Source organism: Cariama cristata, unplaced genomic scaffold (assembly GCF_000690535.1).
Source record: "Cariama cristata isolate BGI_N322 unplaced genomic scaffold, ASM69053v1 scaffold10, whole genome shotgun sequence".
Lineage (NCBI taxonomy): Eukaryota > Metazoa > Chordata > Aves > Cariamiformes > Cariamidae > Cariama > Cariama cristata.
The window spans coordinates 20557-43550 of NW_009592721.1; the positions used below are offsets into that span (position 1 = coordinate 20557).

Below are 22994 nucleotides of genomic sequence, written 5' to 3' on the forward strand. Positions count from 1 at the left end.
AACTGGCCTAGAAATGTCTTAACTCCTGAAGGTAGGTTTGTTCGTAGAAGTATTGTGTTATTAAATCAACCGGTATGGTTAGAGGAAAACAAGACAGATGATCCAAAAGGTCTGCATATCTAAAAGCTTGTTTGCTTTTTTCAATTATATGTATTGACCTAATAGAAGATACTACGTCTTTCTACAAGCCTTGAATCTGTTCTATCCTTAGACAGCACTGTTTCTTGACTAGGTGACTCTTACAGGTTAGGATGGTAATTGTGTTGATAAGAAATACGGTTTAACAAATGGAAATTTTTGTGAAGGGAATTTCTGTGGTTTTTTGTTGATGTTTAAATTTCTAAGGCATTTAAACTGCAGGTATTGCAAGAAGTCTGGGTAAGTACATTTCAATACACCTTTTTTAGCACAAGAAGCTACAGGACTCACTGAAGCATTTCCAAGAAGCACAACAAAACCTTTTTTTTCATCTTAAAGCATTTAATTGTGCGACTGCACATAGTGATGATGAAATCACTGTCTTAGTTGCACTTTAAAATCCTAACAGATAATTTCTTTAGTTTATAGTTAAAGCACAGTTGCAAAATGGTTCACTGTTTAACATGAATGTTAGTAAGTAAGAGACTATTGCCTGAAAGTTGTACACATACCTAAGTAAATGTCATACATATGTGGAGAGGTAATATGAATATAATTGGTATTCAAATTGGTATTCAAAGTAGTAGAAATCGGACAAGTCTATAAGATATATTTTAAAATCTATAGCTCTGTATTTTCCAAGCATAGGAAAATCTACTGTGAAATTGTTTAGCCAGCTTGTCCTTTTTCCTGCATCAGGTGTGTGGCTGGTGGGGAAGAGGGATTAGGCAACTACTTGCTTTCCTGTCCAAGAGCTCTGTCTCCTTTGAAGGTGCCACTTTCCCTTTTGTAAAAGGGGAATGGGCCAGTTGTTCTGCTTCTGTGCTGCCAGTATATGCAGCTTGGGATGAAATTACGGCACCCCAGGGAAGCAGCCTCTTACCATTCTAGGTTAGGGACAGATTTCTTCCTTCTGAAACAATGGGAGAAGCAAGGCAGAAATTCTCTCATTTGTCCTTTGTTTCACACAGCCTTTTCTTGAAACAACCTGTTCATGCAGCTTCCTGGGGTCAGAGTACCTCTTCATCCAGACTTCTGTGATTGCATTGTTTTAAGTAATTTTAATGTTTTCCATAAAACTAGTAATTACTGCAGTGTTTTAGCTTTTCTGTTTTAGATGCTCTTGTTCAGTAGTTAATGAATGAAACTCTTGACAGTCATTTGCAGAGAGTGGCTCCACTTCACTGCCCTGTTTTCCAGATAGCCAGATGACGGAGAGAAAAGAAGAAATGATGGGAACAGAAAAACACTGTGAGCAACTTCCTAAACAGGAAAGATCAGATGTACAAAGCCAAGATCGTGCTAGTACTAGTCCAGTGCTACCAGAGTCTGCCAAATTTGCAGCACTGTAAGGCCAGTTTACTTTTCAACTTTGTACTTCAAAGATATGATGTAAGCTGTTTTGTTTCACCGAGTAGAAATGACATAAACTTTTAATTAACCTCTCTTTCTTTTTGTTTTATTGAGAACAAGAAAAAAGTTCCTCATAGTAGTTTTGAAACATTTTTGTGTCAAGTTACCAGGGCAACAGGCAAAGGCAGATAATCTACCGGGTAACTTCTCAGCAAGACAGTTCTGTCTTGCAAGTAATAAGTGGACCTGAGGCATCCGTGCAAGATGAGCTATCCGTGGATGCAATGCACGTGTTCATAGATGAAAATGGTGAGTTTCTGTAGATGGAATAATTACAATGTGTGGGGAAGTTTCTAAAGAAACTTTAGAAGCCCTGGAAGGATACTTCCAGTCTGTTACCAATTACGTGTTTTTCTGTGCGCATGAAAGAAAAGGGCTTAGTAATTTAAAGTCAGATTGGCAATAACTAGAGTTTTCAAAATCCACCAGCGACCATCACAGACCTGAGGCTTACACAGTGCATGAAGTTTGTCTTCCAAACACTGTCCTCAAAAAATGCTGGCTAGGCCAGAAGACTACTTCTATCTTTGCAGAAGAACCCCTGGCACTTTCTGCCTGGTGAGGAGTTTTGCATTGGCCTGGCTGGGCAGAATGTTCCTCATTTTTACTGTTTTGTTCTTCATCTGTCTTGGACTGAACTCTGATAACGTGGTGGTTGCTCTCGTCCAGAGTTGTGGTCTACTACCCCTTTCAAGAGAATTAATGAGTCACCTAGTCTTGCCCCATGCCTGTGCTCGGTATGCTGCTGCTGCCATTCCTAGAGGCTGAAGCTGCAATATACGTGGTGGTGGTTTGTCGAAACTCCGTGTAGTGCCCCGTGAGGTACTGGCCCATACCTCTGAAAGGCAGCTGTCCCAAAAGCCCTATTTCCCTTAAAGCTGCCTTGAAAACCAGTGTGGAATGAGTGCTCGTGGTAGCTGGGTTTGTGACCCCAGAGATGCTTTGGTTTTCTGCCAATTCCTCCTGGCCCTGCTTGCAGCCTAGCAGCTCCGGGTGTGCTGTGGGGTCGAGAGCAGCAGCTGCTGGTCGGGCAGATGGCATGAACTCTGGGGCAATGAGCAGTGAGCCTTTGCTTTGTGCTGCATATGCAAGGAGGGAGTAGCAGAATTTTTCCCTGCTTTGTACCTCTTGCCCTCACCTTTGTGAACCAAAAGAAAAAAATCTGATTTCACATTCTATGGTGAACTTTTATTGATAGGCGGGCTTTGCATTTACATACCTTTTAAATCTTCATTGTAACTTCTCTGTTTTGATTTGTCTCAGATTTTCAGTTGTTGAAATGTTAATTTACTTTCTGAAGTCTAAAATAAGCCTAGTGCACAGACTGAAAACTGTATTTATAAATATGCCTGACCTAAAATGTATTTTCTATAAAATTTGTGTGTAAAAGAAATGATCGTATCACTGAACTGATTTTTTTTTTTTCCCTTCTATTTTCTAAAGGGGAAATTAGGTCCTGTTATTTAAAGGCTGGCTGTCAGAAGGAAGGAAATTTTCGACATCAGCTATCAAATTGTGATTGTATTTCAAATGCTCAGTAAGTAAACTCTTATTTTTAGAAAAGTTTAAAGTTTTCATTGCTAGAAGCTATGAAACTGATTGTAGCTGTGGAAGATGCATGTGAAGAGGAGTACTGGAGAATAAATGTGCTAAGATCTCTAGAAGAGAGCATGCATTTTTTGTTTTGTACTAAAACAGTGGCTGCTTTATAAGAATGTTGATAAGGAAAAGTGAAAAAGAAAACCAGAACTATCCAGTGTGCTTTCATTACTTTCTGCAAATAGCCAAAGTCATGTCTGGCAATTATAAATAAGATTGTAAATAAAACAAAGTAAGTGGGACTGTTACCAGCTATACTCTCAACCTTGTCTTGCTCGCTTCCCACGCCTGTTGGGGCCTTTGTAGATTTTTCGTGCTGTGTCAGTATCAGCCAGTGATACTGCTTCCTGTGGATTCTAGCAGCAGAGCCTTTCAGCTTGCATGAAATATCTAATGATAGTTTGCCACTCTGAAAAGGTATCTAAACAATTTTCTTTTTTTCAAAGGTCCTTTTGGAGCCATCCACATAAATCCTGTATTCATTACTGTGGTTTCCACACTCTCCTATGTGATCTGTTGTTTGCCCATCTGTAAAAAGAATTTTAATGATTCATAAGTGTTTTTATTAAATAATTTTGTTTTTCATACTGTTATACAGCATTTGGAAAAGTTGAGTGAGGGGATGAGAAGGGTCATTGTTAATAGTAAATATTGTTCTTCAAGTGTGTGGCTTTCAGTGGAGACTTTTGAAAAGCTTGGGACCATGTTACGAACAGTGTTAGCGTTTTAGATGGAATGCTATTACGAGACATGAGAATAATGATTTTAATGGTCAGTGGGCAAAGATTTTAAAAAAAAAATATTTGAGTTTATCTACAGTAGAAATGTTCTGTCTGTCTTTAGTAAAATCAAAAACCCCAACCTGGTAGAGGTCAGTTCTGACCTAAAATCAAACATTTTACTTTGGAACTATTTAACTCTTGCAACTCTCTTCATTTCACCTTGCACAGAATACTGCCCTCCTCCCCCATCATATAACTATGGGCTTGAATTTGTCCTAAATTCAAAAATAGTTTACTGTCCCTTGACATTATCAGTTAATCTGTTTTTTATCAAAAGAAGAACAATCTTCCTTCTCATAAGAATTCCTTCTGAATCTGTCTTTGCTAGATGCTATGTGACATCTCTGTCTTCCTGTACTATGTTAAGTGCTGTTTTTTAGTTTATGGTTTGCAGACCTCTAGGAATGTGGATTATTTTTAAGGGGTCTGCTAAACACTGACGACAAAAGCAACTTCAGATATTCTTTGCGACCATTTACATGCATTTATTTCCAAAGATCAGCCCCTTTTCCAGAAATCTTGGAGTACAGGGGCAGTTCAGACTGGAGACCAGAACAAATGAGCAAAGACGAGTGGGTTCCCAGGACTGTTTCTGTATGGGAGTCAATGGGAAGACAGAACACAAGAGCTCTTCCCTTCACACTACTCTGTTCTTGGAAGTACAAAGCAGTTCACATGAAAAACAAGGAAAGAAGACAAGGAAGTATGAAGTGTGGTCAAGTTGGTTTTTGCAAGGGCAGTTTGTAATGTGTTTAGGCCACAGAGATTAGCGAAAGCTGTTCGATGGGTGGTTCCTACCATCTGTGCACAGATTGAAGGGCAGCATGGGAAGAAAAGGGTTTTTTTGTTTTTCTTCAGGTGTTCACTATCAAGTAGTTTTGTATTTAGACAATATGGAACACTTACAGCATATAGAAAATAGAGGGGGAAGTCTGCTTTAAAGACAGTTCAGGAATGAGACATCTTTCCTTCCTCCTTTCCCCTATCCCCACCTGCAGGCTGGCACATCACACATGTCGGGTTAGTTCCATGGTTAAAGATAAGCCAAATAATCACAGTTATTAACAAATGATCTTTTTATTACTGAAGAAAAAGGCAAATAGAATAAAATAAAGCACAAGGTGTAGTCAATGATCGCTTCAGTTACAGTCTCTTCTATATGTCTGTCTGGAGAGCTTTTGACAGAAATTATTCCCTTGAGGGTGAGCCCTCCTCTCTGGAGATGTTCATTGTGTGAGTAGTCTGTACCAACAGGAGATGCTGCTGTTATGAAAGGATATTAGAAAAGAGACATGGAAAGCACCTCTGAGATGTCCTTGGTTTATCTCCCAGCCCATCAGAAAGTTGACTAAGGAGAAGACAATGACTCTGACAGTAGTTCATGACTACTTGAGATGGTGCAGAAACAACAGCTTTAGGCTTGGTGTCTAAATCCATTCATGAGCCATCCAGACTAGATTTTGTGGGGTCAAAGGATGCAGGACATAAGAGGTAGCATCCACTTTGAATGGGAAGGGTAGGGTTTTGATCTCTGGGAGTCCAGGTTTCAGAATCTAGAATAAGCTTATGGAGAACAATAGATAGGTCTGCAGTAGATGTGTATAAGCTCTTAAAACACTTTACACCAATCACACTTGCTTTATAGTGTTAAGATTAAGCTGCTCCTAAAGGGAAAATGTCAAACTGAGTTGAGGCAGTGGAGTAACTACGTGGATGTGCATGGACCATGCTCTGATGTGCTCCTCTACACGGAGCAGATTTGCCTGGGCCAGGTGATGGCAAGAGGCCTCTGTGTGGGGAGAAGCAGCAGGTCAGAAGGGCTGTCATGCTAGGAGCTGGGGGTAACACTGCAGCTGGGGAAGGGGGAAGGAATTTTGACTGGGGAGGGTATGAACTCTCACTGGTTTGTCAAGAATAAAGTAATTGCCTTATGATTTGGCCATAAGTAAATACCTTTTAATTAAGTTATGCAAAACTGGAGAAGGTATTTAAATATTACTCAAAAGAAGCCATTAAAGAAAGCCTTGAGGCAGACTAACTAGTGTTTAATGATCTTAAATTCAGATTAAACTTGCTGTTTCTGTCTATTGAGTTCTACAATTGTCTGCTCCAGTACTGAAGTCTTAACTGGTCTGGCATTTCACAACAGATTATTAGAAACTAAAATTAAAGTAGTGTTTCTATGGCCTGTAAACATCTTATCTTCTTGGCATAGCTTCTGAAATACATTTCTCACAAATAATGCAAAATCTTAACAATGCTGCTCTGTCACAGAAGTGCTGCTGTGTTATGGTTTTGGGTTTTTTTTCTCTTCTTTGCTTTTGCATGCTTCCTGCTCTTCCTTTGCTTCTAAAGGGCTAGGTGGACAACAACAGATTACTATGTGCCAGAGGAAGTAGATGTCCCAAGTTTGAAGGAGTCTGTGCTTTCTTCCTTCAGAGTCTCCTTGACATTGGAAACAATACTGTTTGAGGGAATTATACTTTGTCTTGTTACATGTCGGTGGTCCATTACCTCATTTTGGCTCTACAGTGCTGTGAGATCATCTTTGGAGTATTCTTCGGTTTATCAATGCTAATAAATATTCCATGAGATTCTAATTTTTTTGTTTGTTTCACTGTTTGCATTTTCAACTATAATAGTTGTCCTAATGAAAGATATTGGTTGGATATTAGGAAGAACTTCTTCACTGTAAGAGGCATTGGAACGGGCTCCCCAGGGAGGTGGTGGACTCACCGTCCCTGGTGGCGTTCAAAAAACGTTTAGATGTGACACTTCGAGACATGGTTTAGTGGGTTTAGCGGGCATGGTGGCATTGGGTATACAGTTGGACTTGATGATCTTTGAGGTCTCTTCCAACCATAATGATTCTATGATTCTATATTACCTGTACCTGCAGTCCTTGTCCTGGAAATTTTCAGAGCTTCTTAAATGTAGCATAAACAGTCTCTTCTTAATGATTTCTAAAACTGTCCCTTAATTCTGCCCAAGGTTACAGAGAACTCGAATTATTTCAGATTGACTCCATATTTGTCTCTCGCCAAATTGTCTCTCAGTGGTCCAGCAGTCCAGCTTTTAAAATGTATAAAAACTTAAGTTAGCCAAGTTAAATTTAAAGAAGTTTTTATGTTGTAATGATCACAAAAAAAAAAAATCTTTTTCCATCTTAACCTTTGCTTTGACAGGTGATTCTTGTTACTGATTTTGGTAAGTTATTTAAAGATTGGCAGGTAGCTAATCAATTCCCCAATTATTGTCCATGTAATTACTCTGAGTCCACTTTTGTCTGTTATCTTGCCAGCAACACCTCTTGCCAGCAGTCCCTGTGGAATGGGTTCCCTGCTGAGCTAATTGCCTATAAATGTGATGCTCCCATTACCTTGCCAACTTCACCTCTAGCCATAAATTGCTTTGTGACAGGCTTTGACAAGAAAAAGTCTAAACCGTGTTCTCAGCTCATGGATTACGTTAGAAACTAGTTACAGAAAGACCATTTGAATCTGTTTTGGAGTGAAAAATTGGAAACAGCTTTCTCATCCTGAAAACGGTTCTTCTGCCCGATCACATTAAATTCTTTACCAGCCTTTGTCTCTCTTACAGTGAATCCTTAATGTTTCTATGATGTGTGTTTTGAGTATGTGCTTGCCTTCTGGGAAGGCAGATGAGGATGAGAAGGTTCACGTTTGCGTTAGAACGGGTGCCTGGTATGAGCATGAACTGCCTTTTTGCATGGTTAATTTGACTTCTCACCAAATGGCCACTAGATTTACATCTTGCCTGTATAAAACAGTTACAATTTCAAGTTAAAATTCTTCTGGTTAGATTGGTGATACAAAGTAAAACCCACAATCATTAGCAAGAACACATCCTTAAAAAGATGAGCCGAAAGAATGTCTACATTAAAGCATTGTTAGAGGTGCATAGCTGTTTTCTGGGGTCAGGAGAAACAAGTTGGAGTTGATAAATGTCTTAATAAGGAGGTGTGACTCTGACACACCTTTTCTGTCTGCCGCTCTGTGACAGAAAGCAGACATTTCCCAGGAATTTCTTTAATTACTTCGAATGTCTCTTGTAGTTAAATAACTGAGTCAGTTTTGATAAGCAATCAAAAAGATAAATGTGAGCTATCATGTTATCTAGGCATTACATGTAAAGTGGCTCAAAAAAGTGAAATCAGTGAAAGCATTAAACCCCTAAAATTACAGTAATTATAATAGTAGAATTAATGATTTTTGCATGAGTTGCATGATCTGTCCCCAGTACAAAGGCCATAAAGTATATATCAATGCCAATATAGAAAATTAACAGCAATCGTATATTCTGTGCATACTTGCTGTACAAGGCTAATACATTTTTAAATGTTAAATTGCTCTTCTAAATGTGCTTTCTTTGCATACTGGGGCTTTTGTTTCAAAGGTTGAGCACCTTCAGCGTGTGTGTACATACATATTGAAGAAAAACGTGTGAGTATTTGTTACCTCTCAGTAATGTCGTTGTCCTCGACATGCGTATGAAATACTGCTCTGTCTTTCTAAATTATTTGAATATAAGAGGTTGATGTATAGGCCTGTTGTCCTCCCTGGTTTCACATCTATGCAAAACTTTGTTCAACTAATGTAAACTACTGCAGTTTCTTTTCTCAGGTATCAAGTACTAAAATAATATACTGCCTGAATGTGTAGCCTGTGTCCGTTTTCTTCGCTTACGTTGTGAAAGACAGAAAAAGTAAGCTTACAATAAACTTGAGGACACAAATGTAACACGCTTTACTATTCTGGTAGTTTATATGTAGTTTTGCTCCTACTAAAAATGTATTCTAAATTTTTACCACATATAAAATTGTGTTCTTAGTAATGAAGGGAATAGTGTTTGGAGAAACCTTAAACACAACATCCAATATCAAAATATGATACTGTTAGGTATAAGGTTGTTAAATAACTGGCTATATTCACATGGTAATCTGTGAAAAGCTTTAATGATTATACATTCAAATTATTTGTTCTTTCTACATTTCTGCTTCAAGTAATTTTGCAAATATTCTTAATCAGGAATAAGCTATCCAAAACTTCCATGGTACCACCTGAAGCAGTTCACAGGCATGATAGCGCTGTGAAACTCAGATGTTTTCTTCCATAAATTTTACTGATGATCTGTCACCATGATTTTTATTTCAGCATAGCATTTTGCTAGCTAATGTGAACAAATTTAATTTCAAGAAGGGCTGTATTTATTTCCAAAAAAGGTTTTTGCATTTTTTCTGTGCTGTTTTGCGCAGGTATGTTGCAGTCCATCTCTGACATGTTCACGGATATTCAGATCTGAGATGAGAACAGATCATTAAACATCCCTGAAGAGCATGGCAGTGTAGGGTCATGCTAGATACCCAGTAGTATTTATGGGTGTTTGAGCACTTCTCTCTGCATCCTTGCAATTTTTTCTAGTTAAAGCACGGAGCTTTCTTTGAGATGTGTGCAGACATGTATGTGCTATGGCTAACTACACTTCAAAAATAAAGAAGGTGGTCCACATACGAAATGCTGATGTGGATATGTCCATACCAACCCAGGAATGTTCTGTGTTTTAGCTGAAACGCTGAGATGTGTGTAGCTCCAAGGAAATGTGTTTTATGTGGAGGGTTTTTTTCTTAAGTAGAAAAGAACCTAAGGGCTACTTTTTGAGGATAGGCCAATTCTGTCTTTCAAATCAAGTATTAGATCTTCTTCTAAAGCCAACTGGAGTTGTGCCCGCGCAAAAGCTGTGGAAGCATTTGGCCACTTGTATTTCTTCCAAGAAATACTCTGGGTTTTAGGGAATGCAATTTATAAGAATACTGCTTGTATTCTTGAGCCCATTTCCTTCTTTCCTGTGTTAAACTCCTGAGAAGAAAACCATATTGAACCTCCCAGTTCTGTGCGGGATGGTATCATTCTACACATATATTGATTTTAAAGAGATAGAGTTGGTATCTCTTCAGAATAATCCAAGCTTTTACCAACATTGTGATGCAAAAGCATTTGAATCATTCAAAAGCATATACAGGATTAAGTGAGGGACCTCTTGCTGCAGTTTATCACTTCACGTGTCTGGCAACAGTCAGCAAAAGCCATAAATTGCATCAGGAGGCTACTGTGCTGCATATGTGTAATAGAAGCTGGAGTTTAAAATAAATATGTAAGATAGGTCAGAGAAATGGATGTATGGCATGCAACTGAAATATTTGAGAACTGAAGCAGAAAGAATGATCGCCCAGCCCTGAGGAAAAAAAAAAATAAATCTTTCTGTCTTAGCCACAGATTCTCCTTCCTGCCCGAGTGACACTTGGGCTTTCACTTGAAATCAATTGTATATATGCACCTAACTTGCTGTACCTTTAAAAACATAATTATTCTAGTTTGAGCCTTCTCCTGCTTTATTGGTTATATATATATATAAATTTATTTATCCAGTTATTAAAATAATATAATTTTATTGAAGTATACAATTGTATTTTTGTATGTTTTATTACATGCGGTTCATCCATACCAGTATAATTCATGCATTCTGAGCAATTGGTCCTCTAAACTCCTCACTTTTTTGATGAGGATATAACACTAAAACCAGGCTTCTAAGAAGCTATATTACAGTTTGAGTCTAAAATGCTTTGCAGTACAGATGGAGAACTCCCCTAAGAAAGAAATTTTTGTTTGTTTTAAGAATATTTTTTTTTTCAGCACCAACCGGGCCAATATGTTAAAAAGAAGTAGTTGCAGCAAAATAATGACTAACAAATACTAAGAAAATAATTTGAGTAACCTGCCAGTACAGCTAGTGTTTCCCCCCCGGGCAAAAGAGAGAACTTCAAATCAATGAGTTAACTTATTTGATTTACGTTCACATGGCTGAATAAGCTGCTTGAGTGCATTATACTATGTGAAAGTATCTATCTGAATGCCTTAGCAGTACTGTCTGTCTCCTGTATAAATCCATTAATACTTTAGTATTTTCACTGCTGGAAAATTCCCTGAACCTTTGAGGTTTATTCCTCATAGGAGAAAGTAGACTTAAGTAGATTTTTTATTATTATTATTATTTTTAGTGTTTCAAGGTGCCATTTTAGAGTGACAAAATACTGTATCACTAAAACATCTTTGTATTTCTCAGCAAGGTGACCCAAATAACAAAGATCACTCACTGCTCTACTAATAGGATGCTGACTCTTAAAGATTTCTTGAAGCTGCTTGTGCAGTTCTGCAGCCAAGCACATTCTGAAAAGGATGTGACAAATATTACATAGTAACTCTTGGGATTCAGGGATTTCAGATGAGCTGGTGACCAGAGTGTAGTGCTGCTTGACCACATAAATGAGGGTGGTGCCTGCATGTGTGCTCTGAAGATGGTAGCGTTTGAATTACAATGAAGCCATTGATGTTTCTGCAAAGTAGGTTTTTACAAACTCGGTAGTGTTTTCCTGCTGGCTTGCTAGGGACAGGAGGAAACCCTTGTGTTAGCTTGGCCAGTTAAAATCCTCTCCTGCAGCGGTGGGGTTCTTCAGCCCCTCTTTCACTCTGTGAACATAGAGCAGGGAAGGGAGTGTTTGTTCCACAGAGGCTGGGAGATGGGCTGGGGCCATTGTGCCACATGATGGCAGCAAGATCCTGCTCGGGGCTAGGAGCTTTGGGAGCCCTTCAGCTTTTGGGGCTGGCTTCTCTTCCCTCCCCCTCCCCTTTTGTAAGGACAGCTAAAAGGGGTGTTTTAAAATACTCTGGAGATAATGGAACCGTGGGTGCTCTTCATGCACTAATTCCAGTAAAGCTGCATCTTCTCAAAATGCATCCTCTAGTTTATTAGCTAGTACAGTACATGCTGTTTGTTTTTAGTTTGTCTTTGCTCTGAAATGTAGTAGGCTTACAATTATCAATTACAATTACAACTGTCAATTACAATCATCAATTTACATGCTTATTACTGAAATAAAAAAATCCGAATGCTGAGAAGTAAGAGTGAACCGAGTGGATCCCATTTTTACACCTGAGTAAGAAGGTGTTCATAAGTTCCTGCCTTCATATTGCCCACCGTGCGACTGGTGACATGCTTTACAAGGCCCTTCTGTCCAGATGTGCTATCTGAATTAATGAACTTAATATGTACCACTGCTCATTTTGTAGTCTACTGCAAAACTTTAACAGTGATCTTATATCCTTTTCTGTCTGTTGTGTCTGTAAATCGGTACATTCAGCTTTCCCATTCTGTAAACTCAAGTATTCTATCTTCTTGTTGTTAGGGGTGTTGTTATTGCTAGTTAAAACAAATGTCAAAAATCCTCCCCAAATCCTGTTGCACAAGTAGCAAAATATGAACAAGATTTAAGAGAGATTTCATCTTTAGTTTGAACTCTCCTCAGAAGTAACCGCTAAGGAAAGTTAAAACATGCATTCTGAATTAATTGTATTCTTTTTGAAACTATTAATTTCTTAGCAAAAAAGTGAAGATTACGTCGTCGTCTTCACGTTTTTTCCATGTTTACTGTGATCAGGTTTGTCACGTAATTATCTAGTCTTAATGAGGCTATTGCTTTGGCATACTTCAATTTTCTTATATTCTTTTAAGTTGCTTTTTAGTTTAAGTCTTGTTATTTGGTACTACAATTGGGAACTGTAAATCATCTGCTGCTTAAAAAAGCGGTATCCACAACTAGTGGATTTAATCTCACTCCTGAATTGTGCAATACCCCGGTCAGGTTAGTGCTGTCAGCTTTGTAGCGGAGACCTAATGAGCAGTGAGTAAAGATGTAGGAAGAGACCGGTGCGATGAGGTGCAAAAGTGATTGGGACGTGAAATGGCAGGGAGACCTTTTTAGGTGAGAAGGAGTAAAGCTGCTGAGGTGGTGATAGGAAGATGTCAGCAGTGACATGGAGTAATAGAGGTGCCATGGGTGAGCTGTGGACTGCTGTTGATCCAATACTTTCCATGTCAGCTCAGACACTGACGTTCGTCCCACAAACTGACCGTTTTGAAAGGGCACATAAGTAAGGGTGTTGGGAGTTCCCTCTATGTCATTGGCACTGGCTGGCTCTTGTACAGCCCGCTGCTCAGATCTCAGTTTGGTGGCTACTTTAAATGCACCTCAGACCAAGCAGTACCTCAGGAGTGATTGCTCGTTGGACGTGCAAAGGGGGGATTCTCAACTCTGAGCTTCACTCTGCCTCTTCAAATGTCACAGCCATAGCTGCTGTGACTTAAGAGTGGTGTTTTAGTGGTGTTTAGAGTATTACAAATAGCTTTCAGCTATCTGATTTATTATCCCTGTGGATATTTGTTACACACTGTTAAGCTGTGCAGTGACCCAGACAGCTATCTGAAGCGGTCTAGTGGGATCTTTCTGGTTTTAAGCACGTGAGGACCAAGAGGAAGGTGCTTTGTTATTGTGCCTGTTGTGACATTGGTTACAAGGTTCCTTGTCTTTTCTCCTATATGCGGGTTAAAATGAAATTTAGCCAAGACCTGCAAAACAGCTTTATAAACGGGGAATTCTTTGTGGTGTGCCTGTATAATGAACTTACCTTGAGAGGTGTTCAGACCCAAGGCTAGCTAATCCTTAACAAAGGGGATGATTTAGGCTGGGTTATGTTTGAATGACTCGAGCCAAATTGTCGGTGATATAAGGCAACTGCCACGGATTAATTAGAGAGGGAGAAGGAAGATTTTTCCAGTGCTATATGGTTATACTAAAACATTCTCAGTGTTATACGATTGCTGAGCTACCTTATGTTTACTCAGTGTTCTTACAAAACTGAATTATGAGCCAGCAAAATATTCCTGACTCTATAACCAGTTATCGGTAGAGGGTGCTGTGTAGCTTTTGCATTTGATCTGTGTAGGTTGCGTGTTTATCAAAGGTATTTTTAGTTAATAATTTATTATTCAAAATTTAGTTCAATTATACCTTTGCTTACATTAGCAGTGCAGTTTAGTGGATCTTGATAACATTAATTTGATTCTGCGAAGGAACAGATTTTCTATTTAGCAAGATTCCATGTTATGCTGTGATCAGCTCTGTTATGATTTTATGATTAGAGAGTGTTTGCTCCTATTTATATATGGTAATAAATTTATGGAATCTAGTTTATAGGCTTACAAAAACACAAACACCACCATCGCATTTCTTCCTGGTATTTGCTGTCAGTGTGATAACGATGTCGTCAGATGAGACGTACAGCTTTTAAATAGCTGTGCAAGCAATTTGGCATCGAGGGGGTAGCAAGTGAATGTCAGAAGGAGGTTGTGTGGAAAATAGGGATAAGGAGATAAAAACCAGTAAACAGGAGCTGAGGGGAACGGAAGGTGAAGAAAGAGTGAGAAGATAGAGGTGAGGCTGGTGAATAAAAGACATAGGAGGCAGATGAAGGCCAGATGACGGCTTCTGACTTTGGAATTGTTACTTTGGTAGCTCTGCCTTCCCAGCTTCTCTGCCCTAATTGCCTTTTCAGGCCTATGGAGTTTCTGACTTTTTCCCACAGTCAGTGTCCCAGCTTCTGCCAGTCGCTGATAGGTGGAGCTATGAATTTTTTCTGTAAACAGAAAACAGACTATGGGCTCTCTTGGCTTTTTTGTTATCTTCAAGTCTGGTGGGAGATGATTTTGATCTCTTAAGTTTATTCTTGGAAGAAGTCTTAGGAGTAAAAAAACTTTGATTTCTGAGAACTGATAGAGCAGAGCACCAGGGGAATATCTTGGCCTATCTATCTGTCCTTCTGCCATTTCCATTCTTGGTAAACGTGGGATAAAAGGCATGGTCCAATCTAGAAATACTCCTGACTCCACTTGACTTTTGTAGAAAGACAGCTAAAGATGCAGAAAGTTATTGGAGATTAACGCTTCATTTAGGAAGGCATGAGCAGGCACTGTTCTGTTCTCCTGCTGTTTTGTTGGGTTGCCTTTTGGGCAGGAATTCCCAGGGTAGTGTTCCCGCATAACCTGGGCTATGCTTGCTTTTTTTCCTGCTGCGAACAGGGCATCCCAGGGTTGCACTCACAATGACAGTGAACAGGACAGCTCATCCTGAGGGGGGGAATCCATTGCTTTCCTTCAAGCTGGAGAAGGTCGCCCTTGAGTAGGGCACTTCAAGATATGCAAAAGGCATGGCTGTCCTCTGTAGTCCATATCCCTGGGAATCTTCCTCCCAGGAGGCATGCCCCTAGGCTTCCTCCCCTTTCTTCCTGCCTAAATCTTTCGGTTGAGATCCAGGACCTTGGATCAGTTCCCAACCCTTCTGTACTCTTTTGCTATTGACTGCTGACAAGGTGCTAAACAAGACCCATGAAGGAGATACGTTCTTAAGGAGGGTTGCCTCGTGGCTGGGACATCACGTGGGTTGTGTTGGACCAATTCCTCATTTCCCAGGACTGTCCGAAGGGAACATGGCAGCTGTCCTGACTGTGGACCAGATCATGCTTCTGCCTGTAGCAGGAGGAATGGGGAGCGCAGGGGAAGCCATTAGGGTCAGGGATGTGGGGTGCTCTCACTTCTGCTCAGCTGATAGCTCTGCTGGAGTGGCAGGTGGTGAATATCAGGTCTGGGATCCAAGCCTGAGAGCAATCAAGGCTTTGAAAAAACTAAACTACCTGGCTCAGAGGCCAGAGGCAGGATGATTCCTCTGGTGATATCGCGAGGCTGCTGGTGTTCCTGTTGGTCCAGGCAGAGCTCGCAAGTCCTGGAGGGGAGAAGGAGGGAGTGTGCACATTTCAAGCTGTTGGTGTGACTCTTCGGCCCTGCTTCTGAGTAATCCAGACACTGAACCTTATCCCAGCACAACGCTAGCCACCGCAGCTTCAGTTAATAGCCAGTTACGTCCAGGACAGCCACAATTTTAAAGCCCCTTTTGTTGAGCTTAACAAGCATTACATGACAGGCTTTGGGAATTGGCGCTCAAAGGCAAGGAAGGTTGAGTTAACTAAAATTAATAAGGTGGCTTGGGGGCAAGCATAGGATGTGCAAGATGAGAGTTTTATTCTTTGCCCTGCCACAGGCCTCCTGGCTGACTGTAGCAGATTGCTCTAGTTTTTTCCTGGTTGTCTTTCCTTTATGGAAAATAGGAACAATAGGTATTGACTACCTTGCATGAGCACCGAGGTGCTTTCACCTCATGCAAATACGAAAGTAGTAAGAGCCCAAGGCAGGCATCCAGAGGCAGGGGGGTAACAAGCTCAGAGCAAGGCACCTGATGTAGAAACCCCATTTGGAAGAGAATAAACAAGAAATATTCAAAACAGATCTTTTCCCCAAGTAACAATTATTTCATTTCAATACAGTTCTTGCTGAGACCCAGTCAGTCATGTCATGGTAGCACAGCATTTCCGCAGGTATTGCTGCTGTAAGTGCAGAAGATTTCCTCAAGTAAACTATTTAAGTGCTGTATCTACAACATAAAGCAGTAAACACGGGGTGGGGATGGAAAATAGCATCTTGCTTAGGGCCCTCCCAGGGTGATTTTACGCTTGGTACAGGGGATATCTGAGCTAGCCTTGTGTGAATTCGCTCCTGTATTGTTGTCATTGTGCTAGGGCAGAAGGAAGTTCTTGTAGCCTGAATTCTCAGTAGAGTGAATTAGGACTTGCCGAATTGAGGGCAGGTGAGGCCAGAGTAGCTTGGTACCTAAGTGAGCTTGTTTGAAAGCTAATCCAGGATCTCTGCAGTAGCTAGCCTGCGGTTTTGCCCTGTATATATGCAGCTCTTGACCTGAATTATTGTCAGTGGACAGAAAAAGGCACTTCTGAAGTGTGAGTCATTGTGGGTGCTCATCTTGGAATGAGAAAAATTATGATACAGAAGTATATGTTTCTCTGCGGTGGATGTAGTAGACCATGTGTATCTTAATTTGGGTATTAACTGCTTTGTGGGCCTGGGCTAGATTTCAGGTATGGAAGTGGAAGGCTCCATGCCCTGTGAGCCAACCAGTAATGTAATTGCAGACTTCCTCCTGCGATGTTTCAGAAATATTAGGAGAATACTGCGTCTTAAAACAGTTCTTTCTCCCCTTTGTGCACAGTGAAATACAGTTCAGCTCCTCCAGTACTACCACTTCAGAGAGCCAAGAACCGTCTTCCGGGGATCAAGCAGCGAGTGCGCTTCAGCAGCAGCTCCTACTGATGGTGGCACGAAGGACCCTTTCGGAAAGCCCACGGGTACATTGTAATATCTCAGTTTCTAGCATTTTGATAAACTGCTTTATAAACAAATGCTGCAGGCTTGTTCCTGAGACGGTTTTGTTGATTTTCTATTCTACTTTGCCTGGTATTGCTCATGTGGGAGAAGATGTATTTTATGTTGATGGATGCAATTCAGCTGCTTTCTCCCGACACTGAGTAGTGTCCTAGGGGAGTCCTTAAAGACTCCATCACCTAAAAAGTTGATTTTCTGTCTTTTGGTCTTATTTCATTTGAAACAAAGAGAACACAGCTGTTAGGATTTTAGACACACCACCAGATTTTAATAGTATGAAGTGTTTACTCCAGATTCATTACTATCCTAAAACCTCATATCTAGTTTCACTTTTCTAAATCGGGTAACCAGACTTCTGGATGTCTGTTATGGAATGTCAAAGTCATCTCCTCAATGCAGCTGGTAAAAGAAAAAGGCCCTCAGAGGTCAGTTTGTATGGTAATACGTGGACATACTTGAACTTTACAGTGTTTGGGGTCTGTAACCAATGGCTTCAGGCTCTAATCTGTTTTTACAATTCCTTTTGTAATAACTTTAACCTTCTCTTTTCTTCCATGGCAAATTCTAGTTTGGTATTTATGAATAACCTTAAAATGCCAGTTAATTATCTTTTATCATAGATTTTGCACAGGAACTGCAAGCTAGTAGCAACTTGTATAAAGGCATAATTTTAAATTAAAAATCAGGAAGTTGTCCTGAAATTGTGTATTTCAGATTTGGACAGAGACTTCCATCTAAAGGCTCAGATGTTTTCCAGATATTTATAATCTTGTAAACTGCCTGTAAATTAGAGAACAATTATCATGCCTTTTATTTTTTTTTTTCCCTCTTCTGGGAAAATTGCACCATTAAGTAATAAGATGTATTACTCAAGATCACATAGCAAGTTTGTAACAAGGCCAGGCAGTAATTTCAGAACTTCCTGGTTTCTGAATTTTTTTTTATTAAACATGAAGTTCTGAGCCCGCGTAAGTCAGGAAAAGTTTTGTCATTGATTTCTATGAAACTAGGACTTCAGGCTGTCTCTGACACCATATAAATTTATGAAATGACTTTTTATAAGCCCTTTTTTGATAGGAGGCACCACTAGACTTAGTGACTTGCTCAGGGCTAGTCAAAGAGTTTCCCAAACGCACCTCCAAAATCTGACTCCAGCCCAAGTACTGCAAGCCTCATGTAATGGACTTCATCCAAATGTTACAGTTCCTCAGGAGCCAAAATGTTTGCTTACGCACGCAGTTAAATACGTGTTAAGGTGTTCCGAGGGCCAAACAATCAGATCCTTAGGTGTTTTTAATGGACTCTTTGCCACCATTTATTTTTTTTTTTATTTAGTTACAGTGAGCAATCTAGATTAGATGAGTGAAGTCAATGATTGCAGTTGATTGAGGTTTCACATTACTTTCTGTTGGGAAATAGGACTCAAGAGAAACAAAACTATGCCAGTATTAGCAACTGTAATATTTTAAGATATATTTTTTTCTTTTTAAAATGCCCCAACTCCATAATTAAGAGACTTTTTAAAGTGGTAATAGAAATGTTAAAATTTTGAGCACCTAAACTACTTTCAGATTTTAAAATCAATGCGGAGAAAGGACTGCAATCAGTCTCACAGCTTTTAAATTACGTGGAATTGTTAATAGCTGAAAGAATGCCAAACAGCCCGGCATCCCCTTGCATGTCGGAACGCTCAGAAACATGAGTGAGTCACTGTCCTGCGCTGATAGCGGCCGAGCTCCCTGGCACTGCGTGGCTGTAGGCTTTTAGTCAACTGGAGGCATGAGATAAAATGCATAAACTTGAATTTCTTTCTCTGAAGCTTAAGCTAGCCTGTTTTACCTCACGTTTACCAGCAGACTGAGGATATCAATGAGTTGGCTCCCAGCTGACATGCAGCAATACGTTAAGTGACATGTAAATGATGTGTAAAATTCTTTTTCCTGGGAAGTGAAGATTAGAAATTACTAATTAGAAATTACTTCAATAATCTGAGAGTATATTTAACAATTCCTTTGTGCAGGTGGATGGGTTGTTTGGAAAACTGTGTTTTGCTAACAGTTAAAATTCAAGGAGATGATCAATTACTTCACACACAAGTCACACAGAAATCCCCTTCTCTGACTAGGAAAGTTAACATAACACAAATAATTCTAATGTAAATGTTGTCTAGAGTTCCATAATAGGTATATTTTTTTATCTAATGTTGATTAATTATCTTTAAGAAGGCGGAGGGTGGCTAGAAGGAGGTTGAAAACTGCTAGGCTTTACAGTGATTAGAAATCTCAAATTCCTCTTGAAAAAAAAAGAAGTTATCTTCTCCCCCCCTCCCCCCCAAAAAAAAAATTAAATATTGGTGTACCTTGGAAAGAAACCACTACTTTGCAGAGGTTTTTTTGTTCCGTTGTCTAGCTTTGCAGGCTTGGCTGATGGTCTGTAGATAAGCCTCCCTTCCCACAAATATTGGTGAAGGAGTTACAGGTGTAGAGTTGGAGGAGATCTGAAATGCTGTAGTTTTAACAGACAAGAAGAAAAGGCCTTAGAATCTGACAAAAGCAATATTCAAAAGGATGGATTTGTGATTGTGATGGTAAGATTAGAGACTCTTAAATTAGTGATGTTTTCGCTGTTTGTGATTGTTTGTAAATTTTTTTATTTTTTTTTTCCCTCCTCTGGCTGTTGTTGAGGATGCACACCTGATGTGGTATTAGAAGCATCTCAGGAAAGATAAATAAAGCTATGTTCTGGAAGGAGAGTTGATAAGTCATGCCTCTAGGCCTTAAAGCCTACTTGTTTGTGTTTTTTTTTTTTATTAAAACCAAGGTTTTGTCCTATCATGTGTGGTTTTGTGTTGTCCTGTAATTAGCCTGATGCATGGGAAAATCTTCAAAAAGAAACTCTAGAGAAGCAGTGGATCAGGACTAAAAAATAACCATTTTTAAATGAATATTTAGTGTTTATGTCTAAAGCATGTTATCACTATTGAGCTTCTATCCATCTGCAATAATTAAGCTGGTGTGATATCTTTGTTTCTAATTTAAAATGAAGAAAATAAATATGCTCCCACTATCCCTTTTAGAAAAAAAAAAAAGTATCTGAAACTTCCTGTAAATTTGGCCTTTTAAACACCTGTTTTTCTAGCAGCCATATTTCAGTGTGAAAGTTTTGTGTATTTCTGGTTTGTTTGTTTTTAAAGCAACCCAGCCAGGACCCTGAAGATTCTTCATGTTCTTCAGCACAACGGAAACTGAACAGACAGTTTTACAGATTTATTATATTCCCTGGCAAATGGATTAAAGTTTGGTACGATCGTCTTACTTTGTTGGCCTTGTTGGACAGGTAAGCTATTTTTTTTAATGCAACTCTATGTAGTGTTACAGTGGGTGGCTCCACAGGTGCATAGGGCAATGCAGGTCACTAGAGAAGGAAAAAAAAAAGAGTGAGCACTGTAGTAGTGTCTTACATTCAGGTTGAGTAGATAGATGTTTGTTTGCTTTAAGTTGAAGAAAATGTTTTTCTTCAGAGTTGGTTTTGGTGGTTGTTGCTACCCTTCATCTTCAAGCAGACTTTGATTCATGTGAGCACCAAGCCTGTAGAATAGTCTTTAATTTGACTCTCAGCTGTTGGTTCCGATGGTTCTGAGCTTGCTGATGAGAGAATCGGGTTTTGTGCGAAAATACAGAAGTGGAAGGGTCCCAGACTATGTAAACCAAGTACTTCAATCTTTAAAACCAAAAAAAATAGTCATTTTCAGAAGGAGATCTTTCAGCTGCTCCCTCTGTTCCAGTTCAAGTTTATTTGTTTAGAGAAAATTTCTCATCTTGGCATCTCTCCTTTTTCGAGTCCCTCAATTTCATTTGGCATCGACTTTTCAGGCAGTACCCTTTGCTATTAGACCTCCTGTGGCAATCTGCCAGACTCCTAGGACCTTCAGACGTTAGCCTACACACCTAATGGCTCCTGGCTCTCCTGTCTCTGCTTTTGGGTGGGTGCTGTGCCATGTCTGTTAATATGGGCTCCAGAGCAGAAATTTCAGACGGCAGTTTTAGATGCTGCAGAAATCAGGGTATATAGTCAGGGAGCTTAGGTCCAGAGCAGATACATATCTGTGGTGTCTTATCTCAGTGTTTCGATTGCAGAGAAAGCATCTGCTGATAAACTCTTTTGTTATAGTCTGAATATTAACATTGTTCTTTATCTCATCTTCCATGTTCTAATAGAACTGACAAAACGAATAAAACATCAGATGACAAATTTGGTCTTTCATCTAATTCTTTGTTGTCAGACATATATTTTTCATTAAAAGAATGCCTTATTTCCTCATTTAAAAGTGTTTAGGTGTTGGTGGTGGGGTTTTTGGTGTTTTGTGGGTTTTTTAGGTTTTTTCTGTTTGTTTTTTTTTGTGTGTGGTGTTTTTGGGGGCTTGGTTTTGGGGTTTTTTTGGTGGTTTTTTGTTTGGATTTTTTTGTGTTTTTTGTTTTGTTGGTTTGGGGGTTTTTTTTTGGTTTTGGGTGTGTGGGAGTTTTTCTTTTGTAAACATACGCTTGCCTACATTCAAGTCAGCTCCACTGTGGAATTCTATTTGGGAAGTGAGATTGGAGGGTGCTGGACTTCAGCGCATATGTCTCTTTTTTTTCCCCCATACATTTTAGCTATCATGGATAAGGTGGATAAGGTCTTTGACAAGAGGGTGAAATACCGTTGAACATAGAAGTGTAGTTTTGGGAGCAAAACTTCAGATCCTGTAAATTCTGATAGCTCCAGCCCTGATAGTTTGTATCAGCTGCAAATGGACCTGCCTTGCTCTAATGAATATATAAATATTTGTACTTCTCTTAACACTTTTATTCACATAGGACAGAAGATATAAAGGAGAATGTACTTGCTGTCCTTCTAGTAGTTCTTGTTTCACTTCTTGGATTCCTGACTCTGAATCAAGGCTTCTGTAAAGACATTTGGGTTCTGTTGTTCTGTCTTGTCATGGCCAGCTGCCAGTATTCCCTCCTAAAGGTAGGACACAAGTTCATATCCTATTGCTGAATTTTCTTCTAACTTCTATGAAGGCAAAATCCTGTAAGCCAACTTTTTTTTTTCTGTTTTGTTTTTAGAGTGTTCAGCCTGATCCTGCTTCACCAATACATGTAAGTCTCTGCCAGCAGAACAAGTCTTTCTCCTTTATTATCACTTGTGTACTGTGAAACAGTTGGCTGTTCAGTGAAACACAGGTATAGGTAGTTTGCTCTTCTAGGTGATTTATGAAAATGAGCAAGATGTTATCTGTGATTTTGAGACTTTGTACTACTTTTAATTAATTTTAAGCTATTTGAATTTATCATTGCTATTATAAAAGTGCTTTTTCTTTAAGCTAAAATATGCAGTAAAAAGAAATGTGTCTGGACTAGTTTGCTGAATTTCAATCCTATGGCATCAGACAAGCATTTTCTTTGCTTTCGTTTAGAAACAGTGACTAAAACCAGCAGAAGTTCCAGATTTGCAACTCAGTCATTGGTCAATTGGGTCTTTAAATATTTTTTTTTTAGTTGGGGATTGATTTTTATTTTTTTTTTAATTTTAAAATCTGGTATTGCAGATGTATTTCTCAATAGTATTAGCTCATCAAATGGCACAGGTGTTTTCCCTTTGTTATTATATGGTTACAGTTTTCTGTGCTTGTATCCTGAAGAAATGTCTAAGTCTCTGGGTGAATGCAGGTTGTAAAGACCTTTCCTGGTTGCTGTTTGTCTGTTGAGTATATTTGAGAAACTGAACTCTGACGGTGACAACCACCTTGCAAAGAACCAGTTCCTTACCCAGTCCTTGTTACAGGACTGGTTTAGGAGCATCATCCTACAAGTGCAACCTGACCCC

The 22994-nt window shown here is 39.4% G+C and overlaps 1 protein-coding gene across 1 annotated transcript; it reads left to right on the plus strand.

Annotated features, from left to right (window-relative positions):
• Positions 1 to 1584: 1584 nt before the first annotated feature.
• On the plus strand, positions 1585 to 22267 carry LOC104157068 (pecanex-like protein 2; the record flags this gene model as incomplete). The annotated part of the gene is made up of 6 exons (XM_009698214.1): positions 1585 to 1800; positions 2995 to 3088; positions 16957 to 17092; positions 20323 to 20465; positions 21983 to 22136; positions 22235 to 22267. Coding segments are annotated over exons 1-6 (585 nt in total), but the record flags the coding sequence as incomplete, so codon positions are not given.
• Positions 22268 to 22994: the final 727 nt, after the last annotated feature.